This window comes from Dermacentor variabilis, chromosome 4 (genome assembly GCF_050947875.1).
Source record: "Dermacentor variabilis isolate Ectoservices chromosome 4, ASM5094787v1, whole genome shotgun sequence".
Lineage (NCBI taxonomy): Eukaryota > Metazoa > Arthropoda > Arachnida > Ixodida > Ixodidae > Dermacentor > Dermacentor variabilis.
Window position 1 is genome coordinate 14,046,931 of NC_134571.1, and position 17,079 is coordinate 14,064,009.

General features: G+C 47.0%; 1 protein-coding gene across 10 annotated transcripts in view; it reads right to left on the reverse strand.

Moving 5' to 3' along the window:
* Window positions 1-11,979: 11,979 nt before the first annotated feature.
* Window positions 11,980-17,079, reverse strand: part of LOC142578690 (transmembrane protein 272-like) — a 38,970-nt gene continuing 33,870 nt past the window's right edge. For all 10 annotated transcript variants that reach the window (XM_075688176.1, XM_075688177.1, XM_075688175.1 and 7 more), the window contains one exon: window positions 11,980-16,758. In XM_075688176.1, the coding sequence (XP_075544291.1) occupies window positions 16,574-16,758 (185 nt within the window). In that variant the 3' untranslated portion in view covers window positions 11,980-16,573. The remainder of the gene's footprint in view (window positions 16,759-17,079) is intronic.

Consider the following 17,079-nt stretch of genomic DNA (forward strand, 5'->3'; position numbering starts at 1 on the left):
CCACGATTCGTCACTCTAGTGTTCTAACTTCTAACATCGAGTTTCCGCAGTCATCGAGCGAGATGTGTTCATGTTTACCTGTGCGCGAGTGACACTGTGCTTGTTAATTCAGTTAGTAAGCGAATGTTTACAAGTTTGTACGACCGATAAATCTACTATCCTTACTTCGCACAGCTATTTACTAATTTTCTATGCAACCAGTGCTTTGCCTTTTGGGGTGAAACTGCGATTTTTTTTTTTTTTTTCCTGCAATGAACTTGGCTTTACATCTGTAAATAGACAAAGATGTGGACACATGCTGCTACCATAGGCTACCCGAGTGTCCAGCACTGTCGAAAATGGAGATTTGGGATGTGTGCCACAACCATATCCAGGCATTTCACTCATATCCAGACATCAATATAATGACCGTCAATCGACCATTCCTTTACCCCTACCTTTCAGCCCCTATCGGCACCTACGACACCACCGAACGTCTCAGATTGAGTTTACACACACACAGTTAGCTTTTGCTGGCTTGTTTGTACATACATTGGATTTTTGACACTTGACAAGATCATGTGAAGAGTGTGACAGGACAAGACTGAAACAAGTTAAGCTGGAGTTTAGTGAAATATATTGTACATACAGACACACATTGTGTCTGCTAACTAGCACTACCCAAAAGCCGCTCACAAGAACTCCTATATATGTGTCACTGTTAAATTTTAATGACAGTTCTTGATACTTTCTCTTATCTCTCTTTCATCCTAATCATTTGGAGCAGCATGTCAGGCATTGGGCTATGTTGAGGAAGAGTTTAAACTCTTCCTTTGTCTTTCACTTGAGCAGTAACATTTCTGCACAATAATTGTTACTGTTTCAGAGCACACTTCTAAAATCATCAGTAAGCAGACCAACTACACATTTAAACAAAGTTTTTGTTTTCTGTAATTCACAGCATAGGTTGCCTTCCTTTTATTAATGTCATGTCCGTCACAGGAAGCAGCATGCAGATTAGTGTTAACTGCACAACAGATTAAGAAAAGAGATATAGAAAGGATTGCTGTATGATAAAGTATACTTCAAGATGTTTACAGAAAACAAACTTGGAAAAAAAAAACTGGACACTCCTTCCCTGAAATGCCATATGTGCCTGCCCTTCGTCATTCCAGCTGCACCTTAACAAATAATTCTCTTAACTAAACCGGACAAGTTAGCAGATTCATTGTTAACAGAACGGACACAAGTATGACAACAACAATCTTACACTGTCCATGTTGTTCTTATAGTACTTGTTTCTCAAGCTGTCTTAGCTTCTAGTGAAGTTAATCGTTCATGTAGAGACTGCACTAGAATGAGGAACAGATGCTTCAGTGGTTCACAAAGATAGAGTGAACTGTGATCATGCAGTAGACACGTGAACGGCCAAGATCTGCAGGTTTGTGGGACTGAGAACACAGCTCGAAAAATAAAGGTAGTTTGAAAAGGGATTAAAGGAACTGACACAAAAATTTTCGACCTTGTTCTTTCTTCTGCAATAAGTAGCTAATGACCCAGTAATCACGGAACGAAACATCATTAGGTTAAGAGCGCGACAGGTAATCCGCCTCTTTCATGTTCCTGTGCTGCCCTCTGACGCACGCAGCTGGAAACGTTTTGGAAGAGTGCCGGGGACATAGAGTTTCCTACAAAAAATAATTTTTGTAGGAAACTCTATGGCCGGAGATATCGCCGGTTGATTTGTGTACCTGCGCCCATGATGAGTGCGCATCGGTTGTGCGTTTCGTGGATCACGATTAATTATTAATGGTTTCTCCAGGGCAGCATGTCATTCACACCGTGAATAGGCCAATGTGCGCTGTTGTGGTAACAATTTTTGTAGGAAACTCTATGGTGGTAACAGCACGGCCGATAAGGGCACGCAGAGTTCCATCTGGCGACGCGGCTGCCTTAGAGGTCGTTGTCGCTGATGTCTGCGATTGCACATCGCTTTTTGTGTTCCTTTTACACATTCACTAAACATTTCGCATAAACAAGAAGCCTTAGAGCGCAGCCTTCCACGTGGGATTTGCCAAAGTGGTGAACTTGTTTACATCTACAGCTTCAAATATAGCTTCGGATATTGTAGAAACGCCGCATCGATGATGTGAAATAATCTTAAAACATAGCAAAACATGGATATCTGCGCATATAAGCCGCGTTGTTCCTCCCCGAGACGAGTCTATATGAGCAGCCGAGTGACTTAAACAACTGCAACTGTGATCCAGACGCATATATATTGCGGGCTGTTATTACTACTTATTGATTCTCGCTCTTGTTTAACTTCATCATACTTCCAGTTTGCGCATGCTATAAATGATTATTAGAGACAACTGTGCTCAGCATAAGCCCCCACTTATAGGCCGTGTAGTTCTCTCGCGAAAACGCGGATGCCATCGCTGACACCATTGGCAACTGAGCGAGTTTATGCTGCTATATCGAATGCACTGTCACTTCTTTCCCGTTTGACACAGAGCTGAACAGTGCTTCTCTGGAATTAAGAAATGTGTCAGCATAACAACACACAGAGGCCCACCATCTACGGGAATGCGACCGGCGGCGTTCGGGAACGGTGACCAAAGTACAAGATGCTGGCACGCTTGCCATTTATTGTGTACGTGCCGTGCGAAGTGAGTAGTAGTTATCAAATCGCTGTAGGGACACAACTTAACTATAAGAGAGGTTTCCTTCGTCCTGACCGACTGCTTATTTTTTAAGTTCAGTTCCATCGGTAGCGGGTGCACGAACTTCACGGGGTCAAGCTTAGCTAAGCCAACTCTCGCTAAACAGGATAAACATTGACTCAAACTTCATGTGCACAGCTTGAGAGGACTGAAGCTCGTGCATTTAAACTTCGAAGGCTTGTTGATGCATTTTGAGCGCGAATAATTATATTTACAAGTGAATGAGCTGCAGCTATCGCGTTGTCGGTTCGATGGCTGATCGCGTAGTGTTCGGTCTAGCTATCATGGTCGGCACGCTGATTTTGTTGGTGCCGTCGACAAGAAAGCCCGTCACGCTATATGACAACTCGCACCCGTCGGTTGCGTCGTTGTTGGCCTATTATGATCAAATGGTGTCAGTGACACATTGCTGAATTGTTGCACAATCGTCGGCGTCAGCGCGGCTTGTCAGTCTCGTATCGAGGCAGTGTTACTACGCCTTAAAAGAGTACATGAAGTCAGGCACGCACTGCCACCACCAGTAACAGTGGGCCGGCGCTGCAAGACTGCGTCAGCAACGTGTTTTTAAGGCTCATTGTCAAGGTCATCTACCGTTAGCAGAAACTGTCACAGCTTTCCGGCCTCCTGACTGGTCTCCTCTGCATGTGTCGTGACGTCACTGTTGCTACACGCAGGTTTGCGCCTCCCGATTGGCTCACGTGCGTGACGTCACTGCCGTCAAGTGCGGGTGTCGGGGCGAAGCCACCTAGAAAAAAATGGCCGGGCTGGTTCGGCGCCGTGCGGTATGACTCATCACATCGGCACGCGTGGCGGCCGTGTTCGACGGTGCGCCCTGACGTCACTGTCGTCAGGCGCTTGAGATGGCCTCCTCATTGGGCGCTGTGTGGCCTGACGTCACTGTCGCGAGGCGCGCGTGGCGACCGTCTGCTTGGGTGTGGTGTGGCGGCGGCGGTGACGGTAGTTTACTTTGCGGTATCGTGTGGGAGTGATGCCTCGTCTCGCCAAACCAGTGTCCCCCAACATGCGACGTGTGGCAGCCGCTGAACGCAAGTGGCGCTCAAGAGAGGCTGAGCGTATACGTCGCATGCATCAGGGCGGTGTAATGGTTGGGGTCGGGCATGAAATAGATGGTAGCTGGCCCATGCCGTCGTCCAACTTATCCACGCTGAGGACGTTGTTGAAGGGAGAGACTTGTTCTCATTGAGAACGAGGAATATGGAATTTATTTATAGTATCTACATGAGAATGTTACAGTCCATCAGTCTAGCATGACTGAAAGAGGAATGCACATTGAAGTGCCGACAATGGCTGCTTATAAATATAAACACTGTCCGCACTAGATTCCTAGGTGAGGGAAAACGGCCATTCGACCAAACGGAGTGTTCAAAGTCATCGTCGTCGACCCGCCTTTGAAGGGGAGAGTTTACACACTCACTTTCGCACAGGTTTCACTGAACACACCGAGGTGAGAGGGTTTCTTGCGGACAGGGGTCTTGACCCGAGCATGCACCTCTTGATCCAAGAACTGACCCCGTAGTCTGTGACCGCCGCGTCTGTCCATGATCCGACGACTTCTGGCGCCCGTGAGACCGCAGCTGCAAAATATCTCTTTCCAGGAATTCCCCCGCTCCATGCAACCCATGGTGGTCACAGCGAATCTACTGACAATATTTGGTCCGCCGACCGCGTTTAGTCATAGCGGCGCCGAGGGGATGTTGATGCTGCACATAGTCGTCCCTACAAAACGAGTCGCCGCAGCAGGTGGGGAAGGGTTCCAAGGTCGCTTCTGGGAAGCTCGCCACCCTCGCAGCTCCGGCTGGCTGGGAAAATTTTGTAGGTCGGTACCCTTGCAGGCCGTTTGTAACAGCAACGAGGCGCGTCCGACACCACATAGTCCAAGGTCGCGAAGGGCCAATGCAAGAGAGGCAACGTGTTTGAAGCGACTCGCTGCATCTCCGGGTACCAAGACAAATGAAGCTCGGAAGTGCCGTGACCGCCACCCTGCCGCGGCAGGCCGAGCAAGTACAAGTCAATCGAGCGAAGTGGATGATGATGAGGATGGCCAACTACACCCCGACACCGCCATGGAAGACGCGTCTCCTCCTGATCCACAAACGGCGCTGCAACAGTTCCAGGCGGCCACAAACTACTTTAACAGACACTTCGTCCAGAACGATGTTGCAGGCATTTAATAAACAAACAAACATTCACGTAACAGTGTACGTACGAGTTGTGTGCCTCCGTGGTGTTTCCGACGCGACAAATCGCCATTGGCAATCGTGTCAGGTTTCCGCCGTTTCGCACTTTAGTCTCGACAAAGTGCTTTCCGTTTTAAAGTGAAAGCTTTACTGGCCGCGAACTTGCGATTTCGCAGTGGCGGTGCTCCGAGGAGGCACATGACGTCACAACGCGCACCTTGCCGGGGATATTTCCCTCTCTCTCGCTCCCTAGTCACTACTGCACATGCGTCACTAGTAGCACCGAGCCACAGGTGTTCTGCCACTGCGTAGCGCCGCGCCTTTCCGCACCGCCGTTTGATATGACGTCACACCGCGTTCGTCGTCGTTGCGCTCGCCTCCGCTCGCTTCGCCAGCTGCGTCGCATCAACGCCTCCTTTATTAAAGGAGGCGTTGGTCGCATGCGTGGTCGCATGCCTGATAACATGTCCGAGGATTGAAAAGGAGAGCTCGCGTGCGCCGCAACCACAGTTGAGGTGGCAGTATGGACGGCGACAATTCTGATAAGCAGGAGGAGGCCTTGAATGGACATCGGAACGATTAAGAGGAAACGAATCGCCCAGGAAACAGACGAACAGCGCGCCGAACGACTGGCTAAACGCCGCAACGCAGCTAGACAACCAGGCTAACCCGCTGGACTTGCAATAAAGTTCAACCAAGGCTAACCATGCTACGCCTTAGCTTTCGCTAGCCGAGCTAAGCCACTGCCAATTTTTTGAAGTGTCGCCCAAGTGTAACGCAGGGGTTTGTGGATAAATTTGACAGCCGTCAATGCAAAGCGGCACCTACGAAGCCCTTTTCTGTTTTAAAGTGGAGTTGGTCTTACGCACGTTTTCGGCACAGCACCAACATCGAGCTACCAGTAGAGTTTCAACGCGGAACACGGCACAAGTGTTCGCTGCAGTGAGCGTCCGCGCGCTTTTTTTTTCTTTTCTTTTTTTACTGGGTAGCTTTCCCCGATATTTGGCCGCACGGCTGCGCGCGCGTCCCTTCCAAAACGTTTTGCGACTAAGCCGTTCGGGCAGAGCGCATGCGCCGTTGCGCCGTGAAAAAGTCGGAATCGACCACTCAAGTTTCGGCATGGAGGAAGCAAAGCTTTAGGAAACTCAGGAGAGACCCTGACGTCACTCTTTGCGAAGCTGAAGTGAAGCCGAAAGTTGGCGTTGCTCCGCCCATCAGGCCAGTTCTTCTCTCGATCTTGTTTACATTTCTCGAAAAACCACGCCGCGCTGCGCGTGACCGGGCTGCTCGGACGTGCGCGCATTCTATGGTGCGCGCTCCGCAGCAATAGTAAACAATCGCGATGACTCATTGCATTACCGTTGCCAAAGTCATATTAAAAGAAGTTCATAATGAACTTCGCAAATTGTGCCCTGAAGTCGAATCGGCTGCTTTTACTGGCTTTTATGAAAATAAACATGCCTTATAAGGTCAGACAACCGAACTGTTCTCATAAACCGCAGGTAACGGCCGCTGCCCAGTTTTCGCGTTTTTTTTTTTTTTTAGAGGTCACCTTTATCGCTGCCTTCTACTTGCTTTCTCTGCTTGAGCTATAGGTCTTGCGAGCTGGACGTCTGGCGATACGAAAAAAAGATGTACGCATTCTCATTGCACTGCAAGAACGCACTGGAGACACGTATGACACACCGACCCATTTGCGATCCATTTGGAGTTTATGAGCACAAACCCATTCTCGCTTGAGGAATCGTCGTGCTTTATTGAACTAACTTCGGGTGGCCGCGCATCAGTGCGACAGCGCGCCGGCGATGAGGCAGAATGTCATTTCTGACTCCACGTTTAGATTCACTGACTGCGGTTACGGTGCCTTCTTACCGCGGTAAGTGAAGCATGATGGAACCAAAGTTTTGAGATAGCCGGCACACGGTGCAGAACAGTACGCGCGTAGAACCGGTCTACGTGCGACCACATGGAACAGCCGTTTGATGTGTTCGCGGGCGTACGTTCTATGGAGCCTTGCTCACTCTTGCAGCGCATCCGCTAACCTTCACTTTCCTGCGCTTCTCGCGCGCACAGATAAGTTACGCCTGCGGTAAGGAGGATTCGTTCCTTTAGTCAAAGCAGCCGCTTCTTTCCCATCTTCCAGGATGAAGCGTAGGCTGTCAGGCGCACGGTGCCGAGGGCAGTAAATGCACATATTCTGCATAACGCTCGATCAGCACATGTATTGAGGTACACCTGTGCAGGTGCGCATGAACCTCGAACGCGCTCTGCTTAAGGGGACCCTGAAACGATTTTGACGATTTTTTACAAACGTTCTGAGTCGTTAGAGTAGATCTTTCTGATCATTAGTTGACACATCTAAGTGCTCCGCGTAAAGCGTGTAATTTATTATAAGGTTCTTAAAATGCACATCGCTGCTGATCGCAGCACACTGCTCGGCGGAATTTTAAGGCGCCCCTACCCATATGACGCAAATAACCCATAGGACGTCAGTGAGGCGAGCTATCCGATTGGCTGACGAGGGCGCGTGATCGATAATTTTTCCAACTTTATGGCGAACAAATGATGTTCGTAATAGTTGGAATGTTAGTTAATTGGTTTTTGTAAAAATAAAGTAACATAAAGAAAATGCACAAGAACAATTTTTCAGTACACTTAAGCACTTCCGGTACACAAGTGTCGTCTGCTTGTGTTACAACGTGCTCCGTCTTTGACGAGAGCTCCGCCGTCAGTGTCAGTCTGTCTTTTCGCGAGCTCTCATTCGACTTTGTTGCGTTGTGGACTGCAAACGTAGTGACTGGCAATGTCAAGTTGCGACATCGTGTCCCTCTGCAAGCCAGTAGACGAGCGGACTGGCTGCAGAACATCGGACTGCCGCTATCCGATCGGCGCCAGGATTTGCGCGATTGCAGCCGCCACTTTACACCGGAAGATTACTAACGCAATAGCGTTTCGCGAGTCCGGTATTAGGGTAAATGCAAGCGCAAAGGGGACAGGGCCTGGCCGTGTACCCTTGCGTGTCGTTTCAGGGGACGAACAGAAACGCAAATGTGAATGGTCTGCACGGTGCGGCCACCTGGTGGCATAGAGGTCAACCACACATAGTAGCTGTAACAAAATGTATTCTTTGCTGGTGGTGTAAATTTTTCGCAGGAGTGTAATCGTTAGCACATTGTTTTTGTAAATGTTTAAAATGTTTTACACTTGCTTAGAGCAATGTTAGCTCTTTCTTTGGCTGGTTAAGCTCCGAGCCAACAGGTGGCTGGACCGTGGGGACCGATCAGGCAGCTCACGTACGTCTACACTAAAGTTCCTTCATCAGCTTGAGTTTACGCCTCCACCGTTTGGTCGAAACGTTCGGCTAGTGGGTGATTACAGGAATACCAGACACGTTCGGCGCTACGACAGAATGATCGCAACGCACGCTGCTTCGATAGCTCTCGCATCGACGGCCAGAGGTTTCGCGCTGTTGGGGGCGGGCTCCAAAACAAACAAACGGAACTAGACGATGTGACGTCGCATCGTGGCACAGAACCAGTGAAGGCGGAGCTTGGCCCCGATCGCTCGCCGAACGAGTTGAGGAGGAAAAGCATGCCTAGGGAGGAGGGTAACTTGTAATCGCTTGTAGCTCCATTAATACGTAATGCTTCACTTAAATTGTGGTGCCAATGTTCTACTTAAGCTGTACCCTGCGCGTCTACAAAATTTTTCCGAACCATTTCAGGGGCCCTTTAAAAGACTTCATGCTGTCGCGAGTACTGCGAGGAACAAGCAACAGTTAAGCAACATGCGTTTTAATATGCACAAAAGCAAGTTGTTACTGAACACGAACTATGCATTCATAACGTACGTTCTACGTGCCCCAAATGCACCATATGCACTGTGAATAGAGGAATCACTGACCTGTAATGTGTTCATTGTACAGATTCTGAAACGCATCGGTTTCGGCCTGCGATGACATAGTAGCATCATTCCGCCAGAAGGCAAAATTTCCCGCGGATATTTCTTCGTCTGTTGCCATTGCCATGGTGCGGTGCGCTTCGTACAGCGTTGCATGCGCACTCATTTCACGAACTTTAGTTCCTCCTGTCCCACCTGGCCACAGCAACACCCGGAAGAGCACGGCCCAGATAACGCAGCGCAACAAAACACGCAGACCAACACAAACCTGCCCCGACGGCGCCTTTGCCATGGTACGAAACCTACGGAGCAACACGTGTGAGCGCACAGAACCATAACAAAGCGGCCATTGTGGCCCGAGAGGCGTGGCCGCCACAGCAAAGAAATAAAAAAACAGCAAGAAAAAGGAGAACCTACTAAGTCATTTCCTCCACACTTTTCTCCTAGCGCATGGAGGGGGTAGGGCTCCTCCGTCAGTTTCGGATTGAGAGAGCAACGAGATGGGCCAAAAAAGGAATGCAAACACAGGTGAACATGTGATTGCACAAAACTGTTACGTGGCTCACCGGCGGGTGAGCTTCGTGTTGCTAGTTCATCTGCTACGCCTGCACAAGCTTTGCGATGTTCTCGCCATCAACGTCGTCATCGTTTTCGTCGTCCAGCGGCGACTATTTCCTGCTTGCGGTAGTCGCCGCCGAATTGGACGTGGCCAACCACATTTGATTCGATCCACTGCAAGGCAACGACTCGGAAAGTGCAGGCTAGCGAGAGCCATCAGTATGCGTACGCACTGGTACAAGTAGTATGAGGCATTTGTTGAGGACGCTTGGGAATGAAGTAGATCTCGGAACAGGACACAAGGCGAGGTACAAGTCGACACAGCATCAGGCTTGGGGGCACGTAGTCTAGGTGGAAGATCATCGGACCGCTCAGCCAGTTTTGTTATATCAGGCACGCTCGAAATGAAACGAGCAAATCTGTGCTGCTCTTCAGCGGGGTCCATTCTAAGCACCCCAGTGGCATGCACGAACTCGCACCACTTCTGCAGCAAATGTCTGCAGCTTATCGACGCCGACGGTATAGCCATTGGTATAGCCAGCGGGCAAGCCAAGCGAGCTGGCAACCGCTGGGAAACGGTATATATAGGCCTAGCTCGCTGGCCGTCATATCCAAGGCCGACGGCCCTTGCGACCCGTCCGCAGCTGGTACTAAAGCATTTATATTCATCAACACAATCAACGTCTGCACATTTATGTCGCTCATAAGTGACAATACAATCAGTCTTCCCAATGCCGTTGGTAGCAACGAGAAAACACGTTGACCAGGCGAGCCACTTCGCAGAGACGATTGCAGCGGCAGCTGTGCCGACTGCTTGCTAGTCAAAATCATGCCAGTGATTTACTATATCACGCAACGTTTCATAACATGCACACTTTTGAGGTCACTTTACGAGTTATTTCGTGTGAGAAACAAATTTTGCCGATTTTTGTGCCACCGTCAGTGGCGAGACATCGGCGTCACGACTAGGGAGAGAAAAAAATAGACACCGAGACGATCGGTGCAGTGAGAAACTTGTTCCCAGGGCCCGTCCCGACGGCAGTGCAAACTCGTGACATAGCGTTTTTATCGGTTGTTTACATTCCTTTCTTGATGTCGATGTTGCGAGGTGCTGCGTATTGCGGTTGGCTGCATGCAAATGCTTTAAAATTGATTTTAAATACATTGTTGATATGCCGTTGATATTTTGCAGACAATGTGCCTGTGCCCACATAAATCGATCTCGCATGTTAACTCGACTTCGAAATTTTGTGTCAGTACTCCTTTAAGGGAGGGACTGCCCTAAATTCCTGTCTAAAGAACCATGAGCAAAACGAGAACAAGGTGAAAGCAGGAGCCAACGTTTCGACATGTGGACTTATCTTCTTCAAGGACAAGAGTGAAACTTGTCAAAACGTTGGCTCCTGCTTTCACCTTGTTCTCATTTTGCTCATTGCCTTGAATTTCCATCTCCCGACTTCCCTTTGTTTTCCCTGTCTAAAGAACCTGTTAGATACTTCTCACCCCTTTTGTTCTTGTGTCACACATAAGCAGCTGTAGTAGTAGCAGCAGCAGACAACATGTGCCATGGAAAGCCGGATGGCTTGATTGATGCCTTCACATAAACAGATGGATATCATTCACACTTCAAGAACAAAAAGTTTTTTTAGCTGGGGCATAGGTATGAAGAGCGATGGACAGGGTGAATTGGACGTGGTGGTTCACTGGTGCAAGAGTATGTGTTCTATTTGTGGGTCACCTGCCACCACATTTTAACCAGTCACTGATTATAGCTCAGAATTCTACATTCACTATTCACAGCACACAACTCATGTATGTACATGTTACATTGTGGCTGCTGCACATGCAAGCCTTGTGCAAATGCCTCCTGTAACATTTCTCAACGTGACATGCCTGCCGTTAAATGTTTCAAACATACCCAATGAGAAATTATACAGTCTAACACTTCCAATGTCTTTTTGCATGCTTGGGCAATCGGTCCATAGCACGTACTCCTTGAGGTAATGCTACAAAAAAACATGTCCAAGAGCTGGATATTTGTACAGTCTCAAAAAGACCAAAGGCATCTGCAGCAACATTCCAGCCATTATTTATACAGAAGGTTGCATGAACGACACCTTGAAGACTTCCTACTTCTAAAGTTGAACGACGCACATGGTAAACCAGCGTGGAACAACCTTTCGTACAAAATATGTGTAAAGCTTCATCCGAGCTGTTCACTTTAGAAGTCATGGCTAATTTCAATTAGTGAACATCACAATTCTGTACATCCAGCATGCTAAAGACAAGAGGTTGAAAATACCAGTATATTGGCAGACTGCAAATGTTTGCCACTTTATTTGCAATGGGAGAACATTTCTGAGAGATGGCTTGGATAGCCAATTCCAACAGTAGCCAAAGCAGTAACCATTAGCGGCAAAGCTGTACTGGTTAATAAATAAGCATACAACATTATGCCATCTGTCACATAAACTGGAACTCCATCCAGCTTTGCTCACCTTGACTCATGGCCATTCAGTACTTCATTGTTGTTATGGATCTTATACTCACACAACCGATCGGCAGTCTGGAAAGGTGCCCATGCTCCTCCCTCTAACACGGAAAATAAATAAACTCACTGAAACTGCTGTATTTTATTCCATGGACCTGTCAGTATACTGCACACAGATAAATATCAATGCCAAAATCATTAGTAAACTGACAAGCTTTCAGAATAAGTACAGAACAGTTTCTTTTTAGACATTACAGTCAGCTTCCATTAATGCATTCTTTCCTTTGATGGAACATGTTCAAAAGTTCTGGCTGTGCCTATGCTACTGTGTCCAAAAAGATATTGGCAGTTTAACTTAAAATGCAAAACAGCTAATGTGCGATGCGACTTCCATGCATATTATGCACAGGGAAACTTTCAGTGTCTTGTGCAGTCTAACTTGTAGTAAAGATTTGTAGTACTGTGCAAACAATCTGCACATCACTGTCACGGTGAAGTAGTGTGCCATCAGCCCATATCATATGCACGCACACTCTGGTTAGGGCCCTGTCCATGCAAGTAGGAGATGGGCAGTGTAAGCCTGGCCCACGACTCAAGCTGAGCTCTTGCAGAAGCATGCATTAGTTTACATGCTCAGCCTTTGTAGAGTACAGCAGCCTGCTTACTTACATGCTGTCTTCTACAGAAGTCGTGGTTGCTTAATACCTATGTTCTGCAATGCTTTCCAGCCTACTTTTGCTAACACAAAGAATGAAAAAGTTCAAGACTGGCTTTCTCATGCTTAAAACAGAGAAAAGAAACATAGGAATTGTGGTATGCCCTGCTTAAGGCAATGGCAGCATTGCCATTGCAAATGCAGCTGGGAAGTGTCTATACTGGGAACTTGTATAAAAAGCTTGTTGGTCAAACTTGAAATGTCAAGTTGAACATGTGATCGTGTGTTGCTGCAGAACAAAAAAATAGGAAAGAAAGAAAAAGATAAAATGAGCTTCTTACTTTATACATGAGATGTCGAATATCAGATATGCTGCACTAGAGCAGACTGATGGCTGCTAAATTAGAAGTGCTACTGGCGAGACCAAATGCACCGACACTGTTCGAAGAAACGCACAAAGACTTAAAGCCACCAACAATCACAAAACTGTTTCACAAGCTGTAGTTTCACACCACTGTACAACAGTTCCAGTGTGGACAGTTTAGCTTAGTTGTTGGGTCCTTATAGACCATGTAGTTCTAGGCAATGTCGGCATGAGAGAGTCCGTGAACACTACTAATGCAGAAATATGCGGCATCCTGAACAATGAAGATGTCACAAATTTTGGCTATAGCACGGCACAGGTAAGGCAATCAGACAGCAGCAGTAGCAATGACGTGGAGGTCTAGAAGCTTCATTCACCCCCACAAGAAGTGCAAACAACGTTTTGGCTTATGAAACATTTTTTTTCTTGCATGAAGACAATGTCTGTTAGGCTCTTCAACAACACTGCTTGTACAATGAGTCTAGTTAAGCTTATGAGCATCCGCAGAGGTAATGTCAATGAGACACTTCCAGTAAATACTGAATGTTCAACTCGATGCAAGTTCTGAACACATCCTTAAACTTTGTGTAATTTGAGCCAACTTCGCATGTCCTGAATTGGATTAATGGAAGTCGACTGCACCATTATTTTGCCCTTTGGTCACAGCATACAGGGAGAAATGAAAGGCCAATTTTGAAGCCGTGAATGGCGCATAACAGAGCAATAAATGCCTGCCACACCCTTCCATTCCATAATATATGATGTTGATAAGGCAGCCAGATATAAATGGCTCTTCTGTCCAACTTGCTGGCTTGCTTTAGCTCAAATTTCACGCAGCGGTGGCATCTTGTCAATTTTGTTTAGTACCAAATTTGGATGCAGTACTTGCCAGTTTCACTACTATAAATAAAATTAGAAGGACAAAGAGACAGAATTTGATACTGCCGTGTGCTGCTCCCAACAATTTTATCTGGAAAAAAATGTCACCACATGTGGAGGCTACATACCAAATGCAGTCTACCATATTCCACTCTCTCCTGGTATGTATTAGGTTGGGAAGGCTGGCTGAGAACGTGTTCACAATGCAACTAGAATGAACAGTCAGGGACAAAATTTCGTGGACTACAGCGACATAGAAAATGCAGAATTTTGAAATGGCTTCAAACTGAGACAGGCCAACTAAATTTCCTTACTTGGAATGATAGCGCATATCTCGGTTCCTGGTCGTGCATGCTAAATTCAGCGAAATTCAGCGTTTATTATGTGATCACGGACAACAACATTTTGTCCCCAACTGTACGAAGGATGGCTTTCGACCCGGTGAGAAATGCATAGGTTGCTCCCCACTAGTAGAGCACACCATTCTGTCCAGACACAAGGATCAGCTCATGTCAGGGATAAGTAATGTCACAAAGATAGCTCACTGGAAGCGGGTACATGTATCAGTACCCTTTCCATAGCGCTCTTGCATGGTAGGCATGAGGTAATGAGGAGCAGGCCTATAACTGATGTGGCCTCTTGGGAAATGACAGGCATAAGATGGTGGAGTCACTGAAGTTCGAAAAAGGAGCAGCAATTCATTGTTTAACTACCAAGTGTAAACTTAATAGCCAAGTTTTTTAATGCGATTAGCATTGTTATGGTACTTCACACACTTTCTATCTTATATGTATCACCGTTTTCTCGCAAACCTGGGTCTCTGGATAGTCCATGATTGAATGGGTAGCACATCTGGCTGCTGTGCTGACAAAACAGGGTTCGAAACCAACCGTGGGATAAACTTATGTCACTGCATATGTGGCACTGTGCACCTACGTGCCACTCTCCAACGAACCTCTTTGATGTGGACATGGGTCACTGGGGATGCGAGACTGGTTATGTGGTACTGTGTATGTACCACTCTTCAATGAATCTCTTCAACGCTGACTTGGAGTAGGCACGCTGACCAACATGAGATGCGTAAAGGTCGATGTCTGGTTCCTTTTGTTGATGACAAGGTGGCAAGAGGACTGTGGTCAGTTCCTCCTTTCAAATAAATATACCGACAATTACGATACTCCCTAATGCAAAATTAGAGCGGAGCTGTACATGTGTTTTCATTTCACAATATATTGGCTGGTGCGGACAATCTGTTTCGTGCGGCACATTGCAAACGAAGCAAAATGTGGTGCAACTGCCTCACTAATTGGGTGATCGTGAGAGGAAGCCCGTGGGTGAAGAGCAGGCGCAATTCACAGCAGCCGCTGTAGACAACCTCCGCTCATGCAGCGCTTTGTTTCCATACAGAAGATGCAGGTTACTCTGGCGCCATCTCGTAGCCATTGTCATCACAAAGCCCCTCGTGCACAGTACTATGCTTTTCTCCTCACGCTCTCTTCACTCTCTCCGTCTTTCATTTCCCACTGCGCTCTGCATTTGCTCTCATCTTTCGCTGCGCTCGATCGCCCAATTATGAGGTAGGACACCAACGCTTTCCACAAGAACTGGCACCTAAGGGCTGTGCTCTAATAAGTTCTCTCTCTTCGATACCAGTTTGCGTCACTGGGTAAGTGCCAGTAGGTGTGTGCCACTCTTCAATGAACATCTTTGATGCTAACTTGGATAACTAGGTAACTGCCACCAGGAATGTGCAGCTTTACTGCACGTTCTGCTGCAATGAAGTTGAAAAAGGGAGCAGCAATTGGAAAGTACAATGAACAAGTCCACCCGGAGGATTTATTTAAGATTATGCTTGTTTCTTGCAGCTTGCAGAAGTGAGGGGTCTCTGATTACACAACTATTTTCACATAGTTTGCACACTTGTCAAAAATTTCAAGCTGCTGTTTACTTGTAGTAAAAGGAACTAAGGAACTCAAATAGGTATTCTGTTATTTGTTATACCGATGGTTAGATCCCATGTGTATGTGTGATAAATGTAGCTCAGTATGACAAGTAAGTGTATCCTAAGTATGTGGCGCCTTTCTTTTTCAAAATAAAACTGTTGGAATTAATGCAATATGATGCTCGGTTGTCTCTTCATCCTTGTGTCTTTGCACTGTTGATTAAGGCAACATAGTACTAGTAATCCCAAACTTTCACTCTTGCTTGCTTCATTCAAAATAAGTCAGAAGCATGCGTTGGCACAGTGGCACAACTTGTTCCGCAGGAGCGAAAAGTTTGCCACAAAGACTAAATGTAGAACAATTTTACCCTTCTGCAAACAGATAGCATCACTGTTCCTATCACTGCGGAAATTGTTGCTTTACATTCATCACTGCTGTAGATGACACACAAGCACATTCTGGTCAGAACAAGTACAGCATCCAAACTTGGTATTAAACAAAAAGCACTAGGGAATGCCACCCCTGTGCACAATATGAGTGTGAATGAGTCTATGGTTTGACTGAAAACTACATTTACGCCTGTCTCCTTTATCAAGGAAGCATTCAGTACCAAAATGTTCATAGGAATGAGTGGGACTTTCACGCAACAGTCTAAACCGCTCTCCATCATTCGTGAAAGTAGCACTCTCAGAGAAGCCTCGAGTAGGTTTCACACCACTAAAAATTCAGCATCACTATGCCACTCATTGTTGCAGCATGCCTTCATGGACACTCTCTTTGGGGCAGCTGCGCATGGATGTCTCGAGCTTGTGAGTGGTACCTGTGGCATCCATGTCTGCAGGCTTTTCAGGCCAGTAGCTGTGGGCAGGCGCCGCCGATATCAATCCTTGCTTGACAGTAACGAGAAGAGTGTTAGGCAGCAGAGGCAGGCAGCCACCAAGCCAAGCGAGAGTAGCCCCGCTGTGACGAGGCCAAATGCAAAGAGGTACAAAGTCCTGTCGCAAAATGCAGGGCTTTCGCTGTTTGTGTAGTCCGGAGGGTAGGCACGGTACACCCACACACAGCCTGGAACACACGTGTGAACATATATTCAGCTGAAGCTTGGTGGACATGGCAAGGTCCACCATTGCAATGATTAATTGCAAGGTTAATAGTGCCTCCTAGAACTGTCCCTAGTGTGCTGTAAAGCGTAGAGGGACAAGGAATGACTAGGGGAAAAATATGTGCCACAAGGGGTGGCAATCAGAAGCATTTTCGTGCTCCACAGCAAATGGATCTCAGGGGCCATATTTTGTAATTATTCTTTTCATGAAATTCCATCAATTACTTAACCATTGAAGCAAGTGGTTGATGCCAGCAATAAGGAAGGTGAGGCATTATGCCAAC